Genomic DNA, 15,238 nt, shown 5'->3' with positions numbered 1-15,238 from the left:
GAGAGGGGTGAGGAGCTGAGAATGGGCATGTCAGAAACTCTACAGTCTTGGGGAGGGGGAATGGAAAAATCCACTGGCATGAATGGAGCAGTTCATATGTCTCAGAGCTAGGTGACCAGGTGTCTCAATTTTAGAGGGACTGTCCTGATATTCGGGGCTTTGTCTTATATAGGTGCCTATTACTCCCCACCCCGTCCCGATTTTTCACACTTGCTGTCTGGTCACCCTACTCAGAGCTAGATTCTGGCTGAATTCAGGCTGGGTGTTCACTTTCAGCTGAGAACATCTCATTGAAATGAATGGGCCATTTCACAGCTCTCTGAGACTATTATGATGCTGATGGATGTGTGGAGCACCTCTGCTCCACTGGCCTTCTAATTTTATACAGCATTACAACTGAGCACCAGCTCTGCTCTAGCTAAGGTGGGGAAGCCCTTCCTGTTTAAAGGATGACTACTAAGTATGCTAAAATCTGTGTGTTTACACAGATTGTCTTGAAATTTGCTATGTGTCATGAAAGCATAGGGTAGGGTGAGTGATCCAAAGATGGGTCATTTGAGTATGGGGTTCCCCACAGCCTCCAGGGGGAAAAAATTAAGTTCACAGATTTTAGCAACTTTGAAGTTGTAAGCTCACCCTGAGCAGAAATCTGAAAATGAAATGTAAACTTTTGTTTTAATTTGGAGAAATGGAATCTGAGCACAGCCGATAATTAAGAAGGCTCTCAAACTATGTTTGAAAAGAAAATTAATTACAAGGGGTGATTGCCGTGTAAGAGTAAGTGGGAAGAAGGGGCTGTTTGGGGTCTAGAGCAAGGGATGGGGGCATAGGTGCTGACTCTGTGGGTGGAAAAAAATTGGTGGATGCTTAGCACCCACTGGCAGCCAGCTCCATCCCTTCCCCCCCAGTGCCTCCCACCCACCGGTGGCCCCTCCGATCAACTCCTTCCCTCTCCCTCCCAGCGCTTCCTGCCCACCACAATCTGCTGTTCCGCGGTATGCTGTGGGGAAAGGGAAAGCAGTGGGGATGAGGTCCGCTCGGGGGAGGGGGAGGAACTGGGTGGGAATAAGCAGGGTGGGAAGAGGCGGGATGGGGGTGGGGCTTTGGGGGACTGGGTGGAGTGGGGGTGGGGCCTGGAGCTGAGCGGGGGTTTGAGCACCCCTGGGGAAAGGAGGAAGCCGGCACATGAGGAGGGGGATTAATGAGGATGGGTGGTGGGGGAGGGAAGAAGGGTTAGGGGCTCAAATAAGGGGGAGGGTGGGGATTGGGAGAGTGTGAGGGGAGAGGATGGGGAATGTGAGGGGTGGCAGAGGAAGTTGAGGATTTGGGGGTGGGCTGTCAGCCCTGAATTCTCCCCTTCTGTGTGTGCTTGGATCTAGGGGAGCCCTGCTCCTCCATGTGAGCTGGGATCTAGGGACCCTGCTCTTCTTGGAGTTTCTGAGCCTCTCACCTTGCCCCTCAATGAAGCCAGGATCAGGGGGGTTAAAGAATATGCAAATTTAAACATCTGAAATCCAGAAAATGAAAAGTGAAGATACACGTCACCCCTGTGGGAGTGTTGGCCAAAGTGTGTGGGGGAAGGGCCTGCTTTGGAGGAGGGGTGGGTCTGGCACATGGCTGGGGAAGCCTGGCAGACGCAGGAGCAGGAGTCCCCACTGGGGGTGGGTACTAGGAGTGTGGGGCTCACCCAGCTCAATGTGCCGCTCAGGCTGCATAACCAAGGTAGCATGCAGCCCTCCAGTGAGCTGCTGCCTGGGATATGTGTACTCAGAGCAAGGAGCAACTTCTTACCTTTTAATGGCTTCTAAAGTGCCAGCTAATGCTGCTGTACAACAAAATGTACAGGTGGGGGGAGGAGTACTTAGGAATCACAGAGCAGCCATGTTGGCTTAGTAGAAAGACCACTGTGTGACCTTAGGCAAATAATTTAATGGGCGTGCCTCAGTTTCCCTGTGAATGATACTTAATCTCCTTTTTTTAAAAGAAAAACACTTGGAGAGCGAAAGATGAAAAGTGCTACAGATGTGCTAACTACGTAGTGGTAGGAGGAGACTCAAACATAAGAGAATACTTCATATCTGTCTTGTCTCCCGATTTAGATTTCAATGGAAGCGGTTGAAAATATAAGAACTGTGGCTTCATTAACTAGTGAAGATGCATTCTATGAGAGATATAATGCAAGTTTGAATGGTCCATACAGGTAGGATTTGCTCTCAGACAATTCTGTTTTTTAAAAGCAATGAATACATATTTTCTTAATTTAAAACAACTCAAGATTTATTCATATTACATTCATTTTCAGACTGAAAATATTAAACATATAAATGATTTGAAAAGATTTTGGCAGGGTAAAATGTATTTACTCTGTTTCTTTAAAATACATTCTTAGATGCTATTGTGTGTGATGTAATATTTGTGTGTGAGAGAGAATGTAATGACCTGGTATAAAGTTTTTATTAACATGAATATGGGATATTTACTTGCTTCACAAGTACTGCAGCAGAATGAGCTTCATGGATCAAGTGGCAAAGACTTTATACTACATAACGTCACCATATATTATGACTTTAACTACAAGTAAGGACTTGCAGGTCTTGAAATAAGGTGCATTTCTTTTTCCTCTTTGGCCTTTTCATTCACACTCTACAAGCTAACCACTGCAGGGGCTAACTTATAATATCCAAATATGTCAGACATTTTCCTAGTCTCCATTTTATTTAAATGAAATGATCTACCATCCATTTTGTTTCTTTCCCCTTAAATATGCTTTAAGTAAAAGTAGGGATTGAAAATGATAGTCCTCTGCCAATGACAGTTTTATGATTCAATATTCTATAAACCATCAGTATGAGAAAAAAAAATCTATATTTCATTGGAGAAATGGGATTCTCAGCTTTAGCACTTGTCTCTAGTCCTCTCAGATCATTGTATCACAATATTATGATTTTTAGAGAAACTATTTTGAAAAACATTTAAAAAATATATGAGCACTAGAGATGAGTGAAAATCTGAATTTCTATCCTGTGGGAAATTCTAATATTTCAACCTCTGTTTTGCTCTGAAGTGGGACAAAATGTGAAAATATATAAATTTTTTTTCACGGAAAGAAAAGTTTTTTTAGAAAAATTTCAATTTAGAAATGGCAAATCATTCCATTTTTGCATTTTTTCTCCAAACAAAATATTTTTATATTCCCAAATAATTGAAATATTTAATTTTCTTTTGTTTAACTGACCTGAAACTTTTTGTTTCTATCTAGTTCAACATCAAACTGCATTTCCCTGTTTTGGAACATTGCCTCTCTTATGGGCCAGGCTCCCTGGTTGGAGTATATCTCCCATGATGCAGTGTGGTCTCCCCTCTGACTGACTGGCATAATGCATTATCGGAGTCACATGGCTATGCGTGCAAAGCAGAAATATTTCAATTCAGGTCAAACCAACCCAGAATAAAATATTTTGTTACCTTTTTCCCAATGGAAATTTTCAAATATGCAGAAATTGCGTTTTCTGTTGAAAAATCATTTTGCCAGTTTCTTTGTCACAGCAAGGTCTGCACATAATTAAGGTGAACCAGTTTTACCATCCCACACAACAACATTGGTCACCATTTAAAAGTCACCACTGTACAGGGTGTCTGAGTTGCTACTTTTTCCCCTCCTGTACTCAGAACAGGCAATATCTGCAGTGCTTCAGTTATGCTGTGTTGTACACATTGACTGTTCTATGGTGACCACTACATTTATCCAAATTGTCCAAAAATTCAAGCATTCAAAGATCATAAGAGACTTATCGAAATTATCAATTTGCTTTGTGTCAGATCCTTGGCCATCCATAAACATTTATTCTGGAAACCAGCATTCAAGTGTTAAAATGTTATGACTATTAAAGGGAATTTTATCATAAGGTCCTATCCAACAAACAGCTGGTTGGGATGAAGGGGTCTCATTTGCCATAAGTTCTCTCCAGAGGCACCTTCATGGAGCCCCTAGCATGCAGCTTTATTAATTATTATTTATTATTTGAGTGAGTGAGGTATATGGTTTGCCACCCCTAATCCAAAGGTCTGACCTTCTCCCGGCCAGTCTCTGTTCTTGGCATTTCATGACAATTTTTTCCTTTAACATAAATCTTTTTTTTTTTATCAGGGACTCTCTAACAAAAGCCCCCCTATATGGACTTACTTATGGAATAGCCCAATGTGCAACCTTCTTTCTCAATGCAGCAATCTTCAGATTCGGGGCATGGCTCATTGCTAATTGTTATACAAACTTTGAAAATGTATTTATGTGAGTACACATCAGTCCAAAGACAGTGATTTCAACACATGGTAGTTGTGTATAAGTCTAGTTACTAAGGCAATAGTGCAAGAGGTCCAACAGTTTAGAATCTGGTCAGGAGTTCAATTCAGGCAGAAGGGTTATTTTTGGGAGAGGAAGCTTGAAACAGGTGTGTTGGCATGTATAGAGCCTGGCTCCGTTTATTTACTATGGAGAAACTTTTACTGTTGACACTTCATTGCAGACAACGGGCTTTGTGAAATGCTTCTGCGTGGAGAAATTACATACCATTAGGGTATGTCTACACTACGAAATTAGGTCGAATTTATAGAAGCCGGTTTTATAGAAATCGGTTTTATACAGTCAATTGTGTGTGTCCCCACATTAAATGCTCTAACTGCATTAAGTCAGCGGACCGCGTCCACAGTACTGAGGCTAGCGTCGACTTCTGGAGCGTTGCACTGTGGGTAGCTATCCCACAGTTCCCGCAGTCTCCGCTGCCCATTGGAATTCTGGGTTGAGATCCCAATGCCTGATGATGCAAAAACAGTGTCGTGGGTGGTTCTGGGTACATGTTGTCAGGCCCCTCTCCCTCCGTCAGAGCAACGGCAGACAATCGATTCGCACCTTTTTACCTGGGTTACCTGTGCAGACAACATACCACGGCAAGCATGGAGCCCGCTCAGCTCAGCTCACCATCACCATGTCATCTGGGTGCCAGCAGACGTGGTACTGCATTGCTACACAGCAGCAGCTAATTGCCTTTTGGCAGTAGACGGTGCAGTATGACTGGTAGCCGTCATCGGCTATCTGGGTGCTGGCAGACGTGGGGCTGCATTGCTACACAGCAGCAGCTCCTTGCCTTTTGGCAGTGGATGGTGTATTACGACTGGTATCCGTCATCGTCGTATTCCTCAGTGAGTTCAATCAGAGGCACCTGGGCAGACATGTTTTGTCTCCTGGCCTATTGAACCGTCTTGACGATGATGGCTAGCAGTCGTAGTACATCATTTTCTGCCAAGCATCCAGAAGATGCCGATGGCTATCAGTCATGCTGCAACGTCTGCTGCCAGCTTAAGATGTAAAAAATAGATGGACCAGATTTGTTCTGTATTCATTTGCTTCCCTCTCCCTCCGTGAAATCAATGGCCTGCTAAACCCAGGGTTTTGAGTTCAATCTTTGGGGGGGCCATTTTCTGTGACAGTTGTTTGTGTTTCTCCCTGATGCACAGCCACCTTTGTTGATTTTAATTCCCCGTACCTGTAAGCCATGTCGTCACTCGCCCCTCCCTCCCTCGGTCAGACAATAGTTTCGCGCCTTTTTTCAGCACAGACGCCATAGCACTGGGATCATGGAGCCCCCTCAGATCACTGCGGCAATTATGAGCACTATGAACACCGCGCGCATTGTCCTGGAGTATATGCAGAGCCAGAACATGCCAAAGCAAAACCAGGCGAGGAGGCGATTGCAGCGCGGCGACGAGAGTGATGAGGAAATTGACATGGACATAGACCTCTCACAAAGTACAGGCCCCAGCAATGTGAAAATCATGGTGTTACTGGGGCAGGTTCATGGTGTGGAATGCCGATTCTGGGCCTGGGAAACAAGCACAGACTGGTGGGACCGCATCGTGTTGCAGGTCTGGGATGATTCCCAGTGGCTGCAAAACTTTCGCATGCGTAAGGGCACTTTCATGGAACTTTGTGACTTGCTTTCCCCTGCCCTGAAGCGCCAGAATACCAGGATGAGAGCAGCCCTCACAGTTGAGAAGCGAGTGGCGATAGCCCTGTGGAAGCTTGCAACGCCAGACAGCTACCGGTCAGTCGGGAATCAATTTGGAGTGGGCAAATCTACTGTGGGGGCTGCTGTGATCCAAGTAGCCAATGCAATCAAAGACCTGCTGATATCAAGGGTAGTGACTCTGGGAAACATGCAGGTCATAGTGGATGGCTTTGCTGCAATGGGATTCCCAAACTGTGGTGGGGCGATAGACGGAACCCATATCCCTATCTTGTCACCGAAGCACCAAGCCACCGAGTACATAAACCGCAAGGGGTACTTTTCAATGCTGCTGCAAGCCCTGGTGGATCACAAGGGACATTTCACTAACATCAACGTGGGATGGCCGGGAAAGGTACATGATGCTCGCGTCTTCAGGAACTCTGGTCTGTTTCAAAAGCTGGAGGAAGGGACTTTCTTCCCGGACCAGAAAATAACCGTTGGGGATGTTGAAATGCCTATTGTGATCCTTGGGGACCCAGCCTACCCCTTAATGCCATGGCTCATGAAGCTGTACACAGGCAGCCTGGACAGGAGTCAGGACATGTTCAACTATAGGCTGAGCAAGTGCCGAATGGTGGTGGAATGTGCATTTGGACGTTTAAAAGCGCGCTGGCGCAGTTTACTGACTCGAATAGACCTCAGCGAAGCCAATATTCCAATTGTTATTGATGCTTGCTGTGCATTCCACAATATCTGTGAGAGTAAGGGGGAGAAATTTATGGTGGGGTGGGAGGTTGAGGCAAATCGCCTGGCCGCTGATTATGCGCAGCCAGACACCAGGGCGGTTAGAAGAGTACAGCAGGGCGCGGTGCGCATCAGAGAAGCATTGAACACGAGTTTTGTGACTGGCCAGGCTACAGTGTGAAACTTCTGTTTGTTTCTCCTTGATGAACCCTCCCACCCCCACCCCCGGTTCACTCTACTTCCCTGTAAGCTAACCACCCTCCCCTCCCCCCTTCGAGCACCGCTTGCAGAGGCAATAAAGTCATTGTTACTTCACATTCATGGATTCTTTATTAATTCATCACACAACTACGGGGATAACTGCCAAGGTAGCCCAGGGAGGGTGGGGGAGGAGGGAAGGACAAGGATACACTGCAGTTTAAAACTTTAAAACTTTAACTCTTATTGAAGGCCAGCCATCGGGGGTGGAGTGGCTGGGTGGCCGGAGGCCCCCCCACCGTGTTCTTGGGCGTCTGGGTGAGGAGGCTATGGAACTTGGGGAGAAGGGCTGTTGGTTACACAGGGGCTGTAGTGGCAGTCTCTGCTCCTGCTGACTTTCCTGCAGCTCAACCATACGCTGGAGCATTTCAGTTTGATGCTCCAGCAGCCGGAGCATCGACTCTTGCCTTCTGTCAGCAAGCTGATGCCACCTATCCTCTTCAGCCCACCACTTGCTCTCTTCAGCCCGCGATTCAGCCCGCCACCTCTCCTCTCATTCATATTGTGCTTTTTTGCACTCTGACATTGACTGCCTCCATGCATTCTGCTGTGCTCTGTCAGCGTGAGAGGACATCTGGAGCTCCGAGAACATATCATCTCGAGTCCGCCATTTTCTCCTTCTAATCTTCACTAGCCTCTGCGAAGGAGAAACATTTGCAGCTGGTGGAGGAGAAGGGAGAGGTAGTTAAAAAAGACACATTTTAGAGAACAATGGGTACACTCTTTCACGTTAAATTTTGCTGTTCACATTACACAGCACATGTGCTTTCGTTACAAGGTCGCATTTTTCCTCTTATATTGGGGGCCTGCCGGTTTGGTGTGAGAGATCACTCACGCAGTGCCAGGCAACAGAATTCGGCTTGCAGGCAGCCATGGTAAGCCACAGTCTTTTGGCTTTTTTAACCTTCAAACAGCAGCGCCCTCATTTCCCATACCAAGGACCCGTTGGGTTGGCCATTTAAAATGGGTTTGCAATGTAAAAGGAGGGGCTGCGGTTTCTGAGTTAACATGCAGCACAAACCCAACTACCCACCCCCCACACACACACCCAATTCTCTGGGATGATCACTTCACCCCTCCCCCCCACCGCGTGGCTAACAGCGGGGAACATTTCTGTTCAGCCGAGCAGGAACGGGCACCTCTGAATGTCCCCTTAATAAAGATGTCGAAAAAAAGGGCTTCGTCGTGTGGACGTGTCCAGGCTTAATTCGATTTAATGCTGCTAAAGTCGACCTAAACTCGTAGTGTGGACCAGGCCTAAGTCACCCCTAAAAATGTTTGTAGCTGTAAACCTCTGTCTCTAATCCTTTGTGTGTAATTTTTCTAAACCATAAAGTTGTAAAAATGTCACAGTTCTCAGATTTATAGATAGTGTTAAATAAGGAAAACAATATTTGTAATTTATGAACAATAATAAAAAAGTCTCTCTTTAGATGAACTGAAAGATGTTGTGTTTGGTTTTCAGAGCCTTCTGCTCAGTTCTATACGGTGTTATACATGTTGGGCAGTCCACTTCTTTGGCACCAGATTTTGGCAAAGCTAAAGTTTCTTCCCAACGAATCTTTCAGCTTTTGGATCGGAAACCCTTAATTGACAGCTATAGTGAAGAGGGTACAAAACTGGTAAGGCCATTCAGAAAGTCCTTGAAACTAACAAACCTGGTGGTACTGTATTGTCCTTAATTGTATTAATCTTATTAAATTGCCTTTTGCAATGTCACAGAAGACAGGACCCGACAGGTAGGGAAAAATTGAACAGCAATAACTTAATAATTTTATATTTGCCCAGTGCCATTTAATACCTTTTTGCTTGAGAAATTAATAGAATACTTTTAAGTGCGGTTCTGTTTTGAAAAATGACTGGAAGAATGACATTTCATTCACCTGTTCTGTCCGTTGGATGTATTCTGAGGCCTTGTCTACACTACCGGGGTAAGTCGACCTAAGTTACGCTACTCCAGCTATGTGAATAATGTAATTGAGTTTGATGTAGCTGAGGTCGACTTACCGCGGTGTCTTCATTGTGCTGCGTTGACGGGAGATGCTCTCCCATCGACTTACCTTACTCTTCTCGTTCCGGTGGAGTACCAGACTCGATCAGAGAGCACTCCGCTATCGACACCCGCTGAATCAATTGCAGCAGTGTCCATCCCCTGGTAGTGAAGACAAGCCCAGAGTTATAACTGCTTTCTTTAGTAATACAAAGTATGTTTTCGCTGCTTTTTAGGCCTGTAAACTATGCAGCTGTGGGGGAGAGTGAGTTAGAGTCTATTCCTTCTTGTGCATTATCAGCAGACTTGTTTGCTAAGTTCCAGTCGGTTACATCTGTGTAACAGAGAGTCAAGGTGGGTGAGTTAATATCTTTCATTGAACCAAATTCTGTTGGTGAGAGAGACAAGCTGTCAAGCTTACACAGAGCTCTTCTTCAGTTCTGTATAAGCTCAAAAGCTTGTCTCTCTCACCAACAGAAGTTGGTCCAATAAAAGATATTACTTCACCCACGTTGACTCTCTAATATCCTGGGACTGACACGGCTATAACAGCACTGCATACAACATTTGAGTAACCTCATTCAAGTCAAAGGGCACAAGTATTAATGAGGACGTAACTTGGCCTGCAGAACCTTTTGTTCCTGGTGATTATACGTGAGATGGAAAGAACCCAGCTTGTCTCTCAAAGTCCAGTGTTGACAGTTAGAAACTCATCTTTGTATTTGTAAACTGAATACATTTCATATTGTCTCTCAGTGCTTTTCATAAATGCTTTTACAAGCTGAACCAGCCTTTCAGAAACTTGAAATTGCTTTAGAATTCTAGCTTTTGGATAGTGGCCTCGATTCAGAAAAGGCACATACTGTAAGCATGCCAGTAATTCATGTGCACAACTTTAAGTCACACATGTGCTTGACTACTTTCCTGAATCAGCTCCACATGCCCAGACTATTAATGCTCCAGGGGAAATATCTTCTTGCGGATAAAGATGTTAATTGAAAGTGAAACCACTCTGGGCCAAATCCTGATGCCAGTGAAGCAGCTGCCTTTGACTTCAATGAAGCTAAGATTTGGCCCAAAGAGTTTAAACCTTGAAAGTCCAGTTCTCTAGGTGCTGTAAGAGCCCATTGTACTCGCAGTGCTGGTATTGTGGTCCTAGAGCTGTCCCATCCCCCAGGCATCAGAGGAGGCTTCCACAGTCTCTCCTAACATCTCCTTCACTCACCCTTGTCTTCATGTCTTCTTCCTTGCTACCTCTTATACTCAGAGCTCCCTTCCTACATAAAAGAGACAATCAGCTACCCTTTCCTTATTCAAACCTACACTTAAAACATAGTTGTCCTTGAAAACTATGAATAATCCACCAAAGTAAAAATGTTTAACCCAATCTGAGATCTGATGTCCGCCTTGTACTATGTTCATCCTGCGTACTATGTGTTTAAATGACACTATTTAGAGAGTGAACTCCCAGGGGCAGGAACTATGTTTTCCACACACAATGATAGTGTCTGGATTATATGCAATGATGACATAAAAGAGAGGTATTAGGGTTGTTTACTTACCTAAAGTAATGATAGTCCTTGTGAACCAGGCTGAAAAGGAATGATATAAATGAGAGAGAGATGCAGAAAAGAACCACTCAAGAAGGAGGTCCCGTACACAGAAGATACCAATCCAATCGCACTGCATATTAAAGCAATAATAAACTGACTTGTCACGCCTTCATTTAAATGACCATAATGAGTTGTGTTTGATGCTTCAGTACAAGATAGACAGGTCTTCTGTCATACATTTGTATTTTCTACCGTTTCCAGAGTCAGTTTGATGGCAACATTGAATTCAGGGACATCCATTTTATATACCCTACAAGACCAGAAGCTCAAGTTTTGCAAGGACTCAGCGTGAAGGTTAATAAAGGACAGACGCTAGCCTTGGTGGGGAGCAGTGGTTGTGGCAAAAGCACATCCATTCAGCTGCTGGAGAGATTTTATGACCCTATGGCAGGACAAGTGGTAAGAAAAGATTTGTGAAGCTGTTAACGCTAAGAGATTATAGAACTGTTCTTCAAAGTATTTTACAAACATTATATCATCCGCACAACACCTCTTTTGAGGTGGATAAGTGTTGTTACAGGTCCGGGTACTGCAGAGAAGACTTGGGACTTCCTTAAGGTAGAGCCGGGAATAGAACTTTGGATCTTCTGACTCCCCATCCTGGATTTAGATCACTGGAAGGCATCTCTTGGTTGATTTACTTGATATATTGGAGGGGACATTAGAATATACTTCCCATAATGTAACCCTTGCCACTAGTCCTGTAGTCATGTTAACATGACACAATTTGAGGTCTAATTCATCACTTGATGAGACTTTTGATGCAAGTCCTATTAATGATGATGAGAGCTCCAAGAAGAATAGCCTAGAGATGGTGAGTCAAAGGATGTTTGAATAAATGCCCAAAGATGTGGATTCTTATTGGAGCTCTTCAACCATCTAGGTCTAAGAAGCTCATGAACAGACTTTCTCATGAGATCTCTGGTACCTGCCATCATCAGTAAAGATGGAAATTCTGTGGGCACATCTCATTATAGATTGGCAATTCCACATCTATTACGGAAGCTAGCAGAGCAGACGTGCACAAAAAAATACTTCTGAGAAGAAAAGGTTATCTGAGCTTCTTTTGAATTTTCAGAGTTTTGGTTCAGTTCAAGTTTGGATGAAAGATCTGATCATCTATTATTTCATCAGAAGTGGTTCACTAACCACTTTACTTTTACTGTAACTCTAACACAGGTCAGAGGATTTTTACAGATTGGTGTTTCACATTTACATTGTACACCTGAGGAGGAGTATTGCATTCTGCAGGGAATGATTTTTCCCTTTTTCTGTTTCTAGTTTGCAGATGGGTTCGATACCAAGTCTTTGCATTTGCAATGGTTAAGGTCCAAATTGGGTATTGTGTCACAGGAGCCTATTTTGTTTGACTGCAGCATTGCTGAAAATATCCAGTACGGAGACAACAGTAGGGTTGTCAGTCAGGAGGAAGTTGAAGAGGCAGCTAAAGCAGCAAATATTCACACCTTCATAGAAAATCTCCCAGAGGTAAATGAAAAAGTCTTTCCAGTCTCAGTGTGGGGTAAATACTCACTGTGACTTATCTAAGCAACTCCCATTAACGCAAAACAATATGCTTTTTTTTTTAAAAAAAAAAAAGCTTATTTTTTTGTGTTTACAATTCTCAAAGAGGAAAATAGGAAGCTGATGTTTAAAAATGTAACTTGCAATATGTATTAACACATACGCAGTCATAATTAGCTAATTCAAATGCAAAATCTGAGCTCCAGTTTTCTTGTTTTCCTCTACCACAGTGATGTTATATAACAACTATAAAAGAGACATTCGATTCTAAACCTTTATTTTCATTTCCTCATAAACTTTGCCAATTCTTTTTCCTTTTTTGGCAGAAATTTTCTCTAGTTTTAGTCTTATCTGAAAGGTAAAATGTTTCAAGTACATCTTAACCTTCATGTTTGCCATGGACTTAGTTCTCAAAGGGGAGAAAGACCTTGGAAAAGCCCAGAGAAATCGGGCTTCCTGTAGAGTTGCATGGAATTGAAAAAAACAATATTTCTTTTTCATTACCACCTAGTTTTTGAAAATGTACTTAGAAGAAAGTTTTGGATGTGTAAGAAATAAAGGGTCACCTCCTGAGTGTGGGTCTCTAGGGCCTTGAAATTATAAAAGTCTCTTGAGATCTATATGTTTAAGTACAGGTGTCTTTGACTAGACACATCAGTGGTTGCACCACTTAGGAGTTAGTCTTTTTCTAATGCTGAAATGAATTTTCATTACAGAGCAGTTATCAATATGTGTAGCTGTAGATATGCATTTTGATTCAAACAGTTAATAAGATCTTATAAAATTTTATTTTTTATTAAAAACCATTACATTATTCTTTTTTCTTTCATGGTGGAAATGCTTAATATAGTACATTATCTGCTATTAAAAATATAACTTTCTGTTTCTAATTTTCCTTCACAATGAATATTTACTTATACAGAAGTATAATACCCGAGTGGGTGACAAAGGAGCACAACTTTCTGGAGGTCAGAAACAAAGAATAGCAATTGCTCGTGCTCTAGTTCGTAAGCCAGCAGTTCTGCTTCTGGATGAAGCCACATCTGCTCTTGACATGGAAAGTGAAAAGGTTAGTAATATGCATTCTACCATTTATAATATACACAAAATTACGGGGTTCGAACGCTTCACTGCAAGACCACAGGCGCTCCATCTACAATACAATTTTGAAAGTTTCACAGAACAATCCTTAGCTCACTCTCTGTCTACGGCCTGCTTTTGCAAAGTGTAGAGTGCCTTCAACTCCTGGTGTCTAAATTGGGAGTTGATGGTAGTCAGCAACACTTGGGGCTGGAGACAAAGTGGGATTTTCAGAACTCCTCAGTTTGGGCCTGCCTCAGTTCCTTCAAAGTCAGTTATGAAATCAATGGGACTTTTAATGGGTTCACAGTTAGGCCAATGCTGAGCACTTTGGAAAATCCCATTCATAATTAGCAGCTTTGAGTTTGAGACAGGTGTCTTCAAACAGTAGACTGTGATCTACTAGAGGAGGCCTTGTAAGGCAAGTCACCAGCTCTGTCCTCTTCCCTTCAGCCAGCAGCACTAGCAGCAAAGTGGGTCTCTTTCTGCACTATTTCCTGCTCTGTCTGGGTGAACAGGTGTTGCTACAGAGACCGAGAGGGATCCACTCTGCCAGTAGAACTGCTGGCTGTCAGGACAGAATGGAACAATGAAGAAGTTTAATGTTGTCCTGCCTCTGTCCGCTTCCCAGTCCTTTTATCCACCTGCGTTCAGAGGGTAAGAGGTGACATGCAGGAGCAGCTGGCTTGGAAAAAAGGCTTCAGCAACACCTCCTACCTCTCACGAGATGTTGTGCAGTGAAGAGAGAGTAATTAAGCTATCCTCTGCTGCTGAGCTGGCTGAGCTTCCCCACCGCATCCACCATCTCCAGGAGAGGGGAGACTCCATAGGGACGAATAAACTGTTCAGTTGGATGGGGGTGCAGTAGAAGTGAAAAATGCCACCATGCAAACCGCCATCCAGTTGTGAGCCAGATGTCAGGATCCTGAATTTTGGATTTTTATGGACAACAAGAAGTGTCTGGCATTGCTGGTACTATCAATGAACACGCAAGTTTTAGTCATGTCTATGTATTTGGCTGGTCTGCTTTCTCCAAACTGATCTAAGTATTGTGCATGTCTGACTGACAAACACGTGGACAAGTGCATATGGCTGGGAGGTCAGAGGTTGTTAGTTTCTCTAAATTTGGCATGTAGTTGGAAACAGACAGCATGCAATGTCAAATAGAACACACACATTTGGTAAGCAGCCAATATCACAGACAATTCATTACACCTCTGCAAATTAGTTGTGTTGCATGTTAATCTAAGTTTTATGTTGGTCCAAACTAGATCCTTATGGAGCTCATTCTGCTAGCCTTTGTTCATGAGAGTAGTCTCAATGACTTCAGTGGAATTACTCACACAAATAAAGGTTGGAATATCAGGCCCCTGTGTTTGAGGCCTCCTTCATGCATGGGAAGTACTGACTCCTAAACCCCAGTGAGGAACACCCAAGTGATAATGTGAACTATAAAGGCAAAGGTGAACGGGAAGATTCTCCAAGTAATAAGTTTTTCACTGCATCTGTCTGCAGATTGTCCAGAAAGCCTTGGACGATGCCAGGAAGGGTCGAACCTGCATTATTATTGCTCACCGCTTGACGACCGTCCAGAACGCTGATGTCATAGCAGTGATTCATAATGGAAAAGTAGTGGAACAAGGGACTCACAGCCAGCTGCTGGCAAAGGAAGGTCATTACTATGCACTTGTAAATGCACAAGTTTCTCATTAACATTAATGTTACAAACTAATCTATTTATATAAATACACACACAACCCACAGCTAAGTAATATTAAGGATGCACCTCATTACTGAGATGTCTGCAGGTTCAAAACACAGGCACGTAGTAAAAAACAGAGAAGAGACATTTATTTTTTCCTTTTGTCACAGCTTTAGTATTACTTAATCCTATTGGTAAAATCCTTTGGGGCGTGTTGGTTAATTTTAAACTGCTTTTATATTAAATGATTACAAGCCTTTCATGGAAATATATATTGACAAAATAGATCACAAACTGTTTGTTTATAAATTATTGTTAAAACCTG

The 15,238-nt window shown here is 43.3% G+C and overlaps 1 protein-coding gene across 1 annotated transcript in view; it reads left to right on the top strand.

Moving 5' to 3' along the window:
• The window catches only part of LOC135873816 (ATP-dependent translocase ABCB1-like), a 76,297-nt gene extending 61,373 nt beyond the window's left edge, over nucleotides 1–14,924 (top strand). The window contains exons 21-27 of the mRNA XM_065398430.1: nucleotides 2,100–2,200; nucleotides 4,148–4,288; nucleotides 8,470–8,626; nucleotides 10,809–11,006; nucleotides 11,889–12,095; nucleotides 13,054–13,200; nucleotides 14,727–14,924. Of these exons, the coding sequence (XP_065254502.1) occupies nucleotides 2,100–2,200; nucleotides 4,148–4,288; nucleotides 8,470–8,626; nucleotides 10,809–11,006; nucleotides 11,889–12,095; nucleotides 13,054–13,200; nucleotides 14,727–14,924 (1,149 nt within the window). The remainder of the gene's footprint in view (nucleotides 1–2,099; nucleotides 2,201–4,147; nucleotides 4,289–8,469; nucleotides 8,627–10,808; nucleotides 11,007–11,888; nucleotides 12,096–13,053; nucleotides 13,201–14,726) is intronic.
• Nucleotides 14,925–15,238: the final 314 nt, after the last annotated feature.

Source organism: Emys orbicularis, chromosome 2 (assembly GCF_028017835.1).
Source record: "Emys orbicularis isolate rEmyOrb1 chromosome 2, rEmyOrb1.hap1, whole genome shotgun sequence".
NCBI classification, from domain to species: Eukaryota; Metazoa; Chordata; order Testudines; family Emydidae; genus Emys; species Emys orbicularis.
This window is presented reverse-complemented; position numbering and strand designations above follow the sequence as displayed.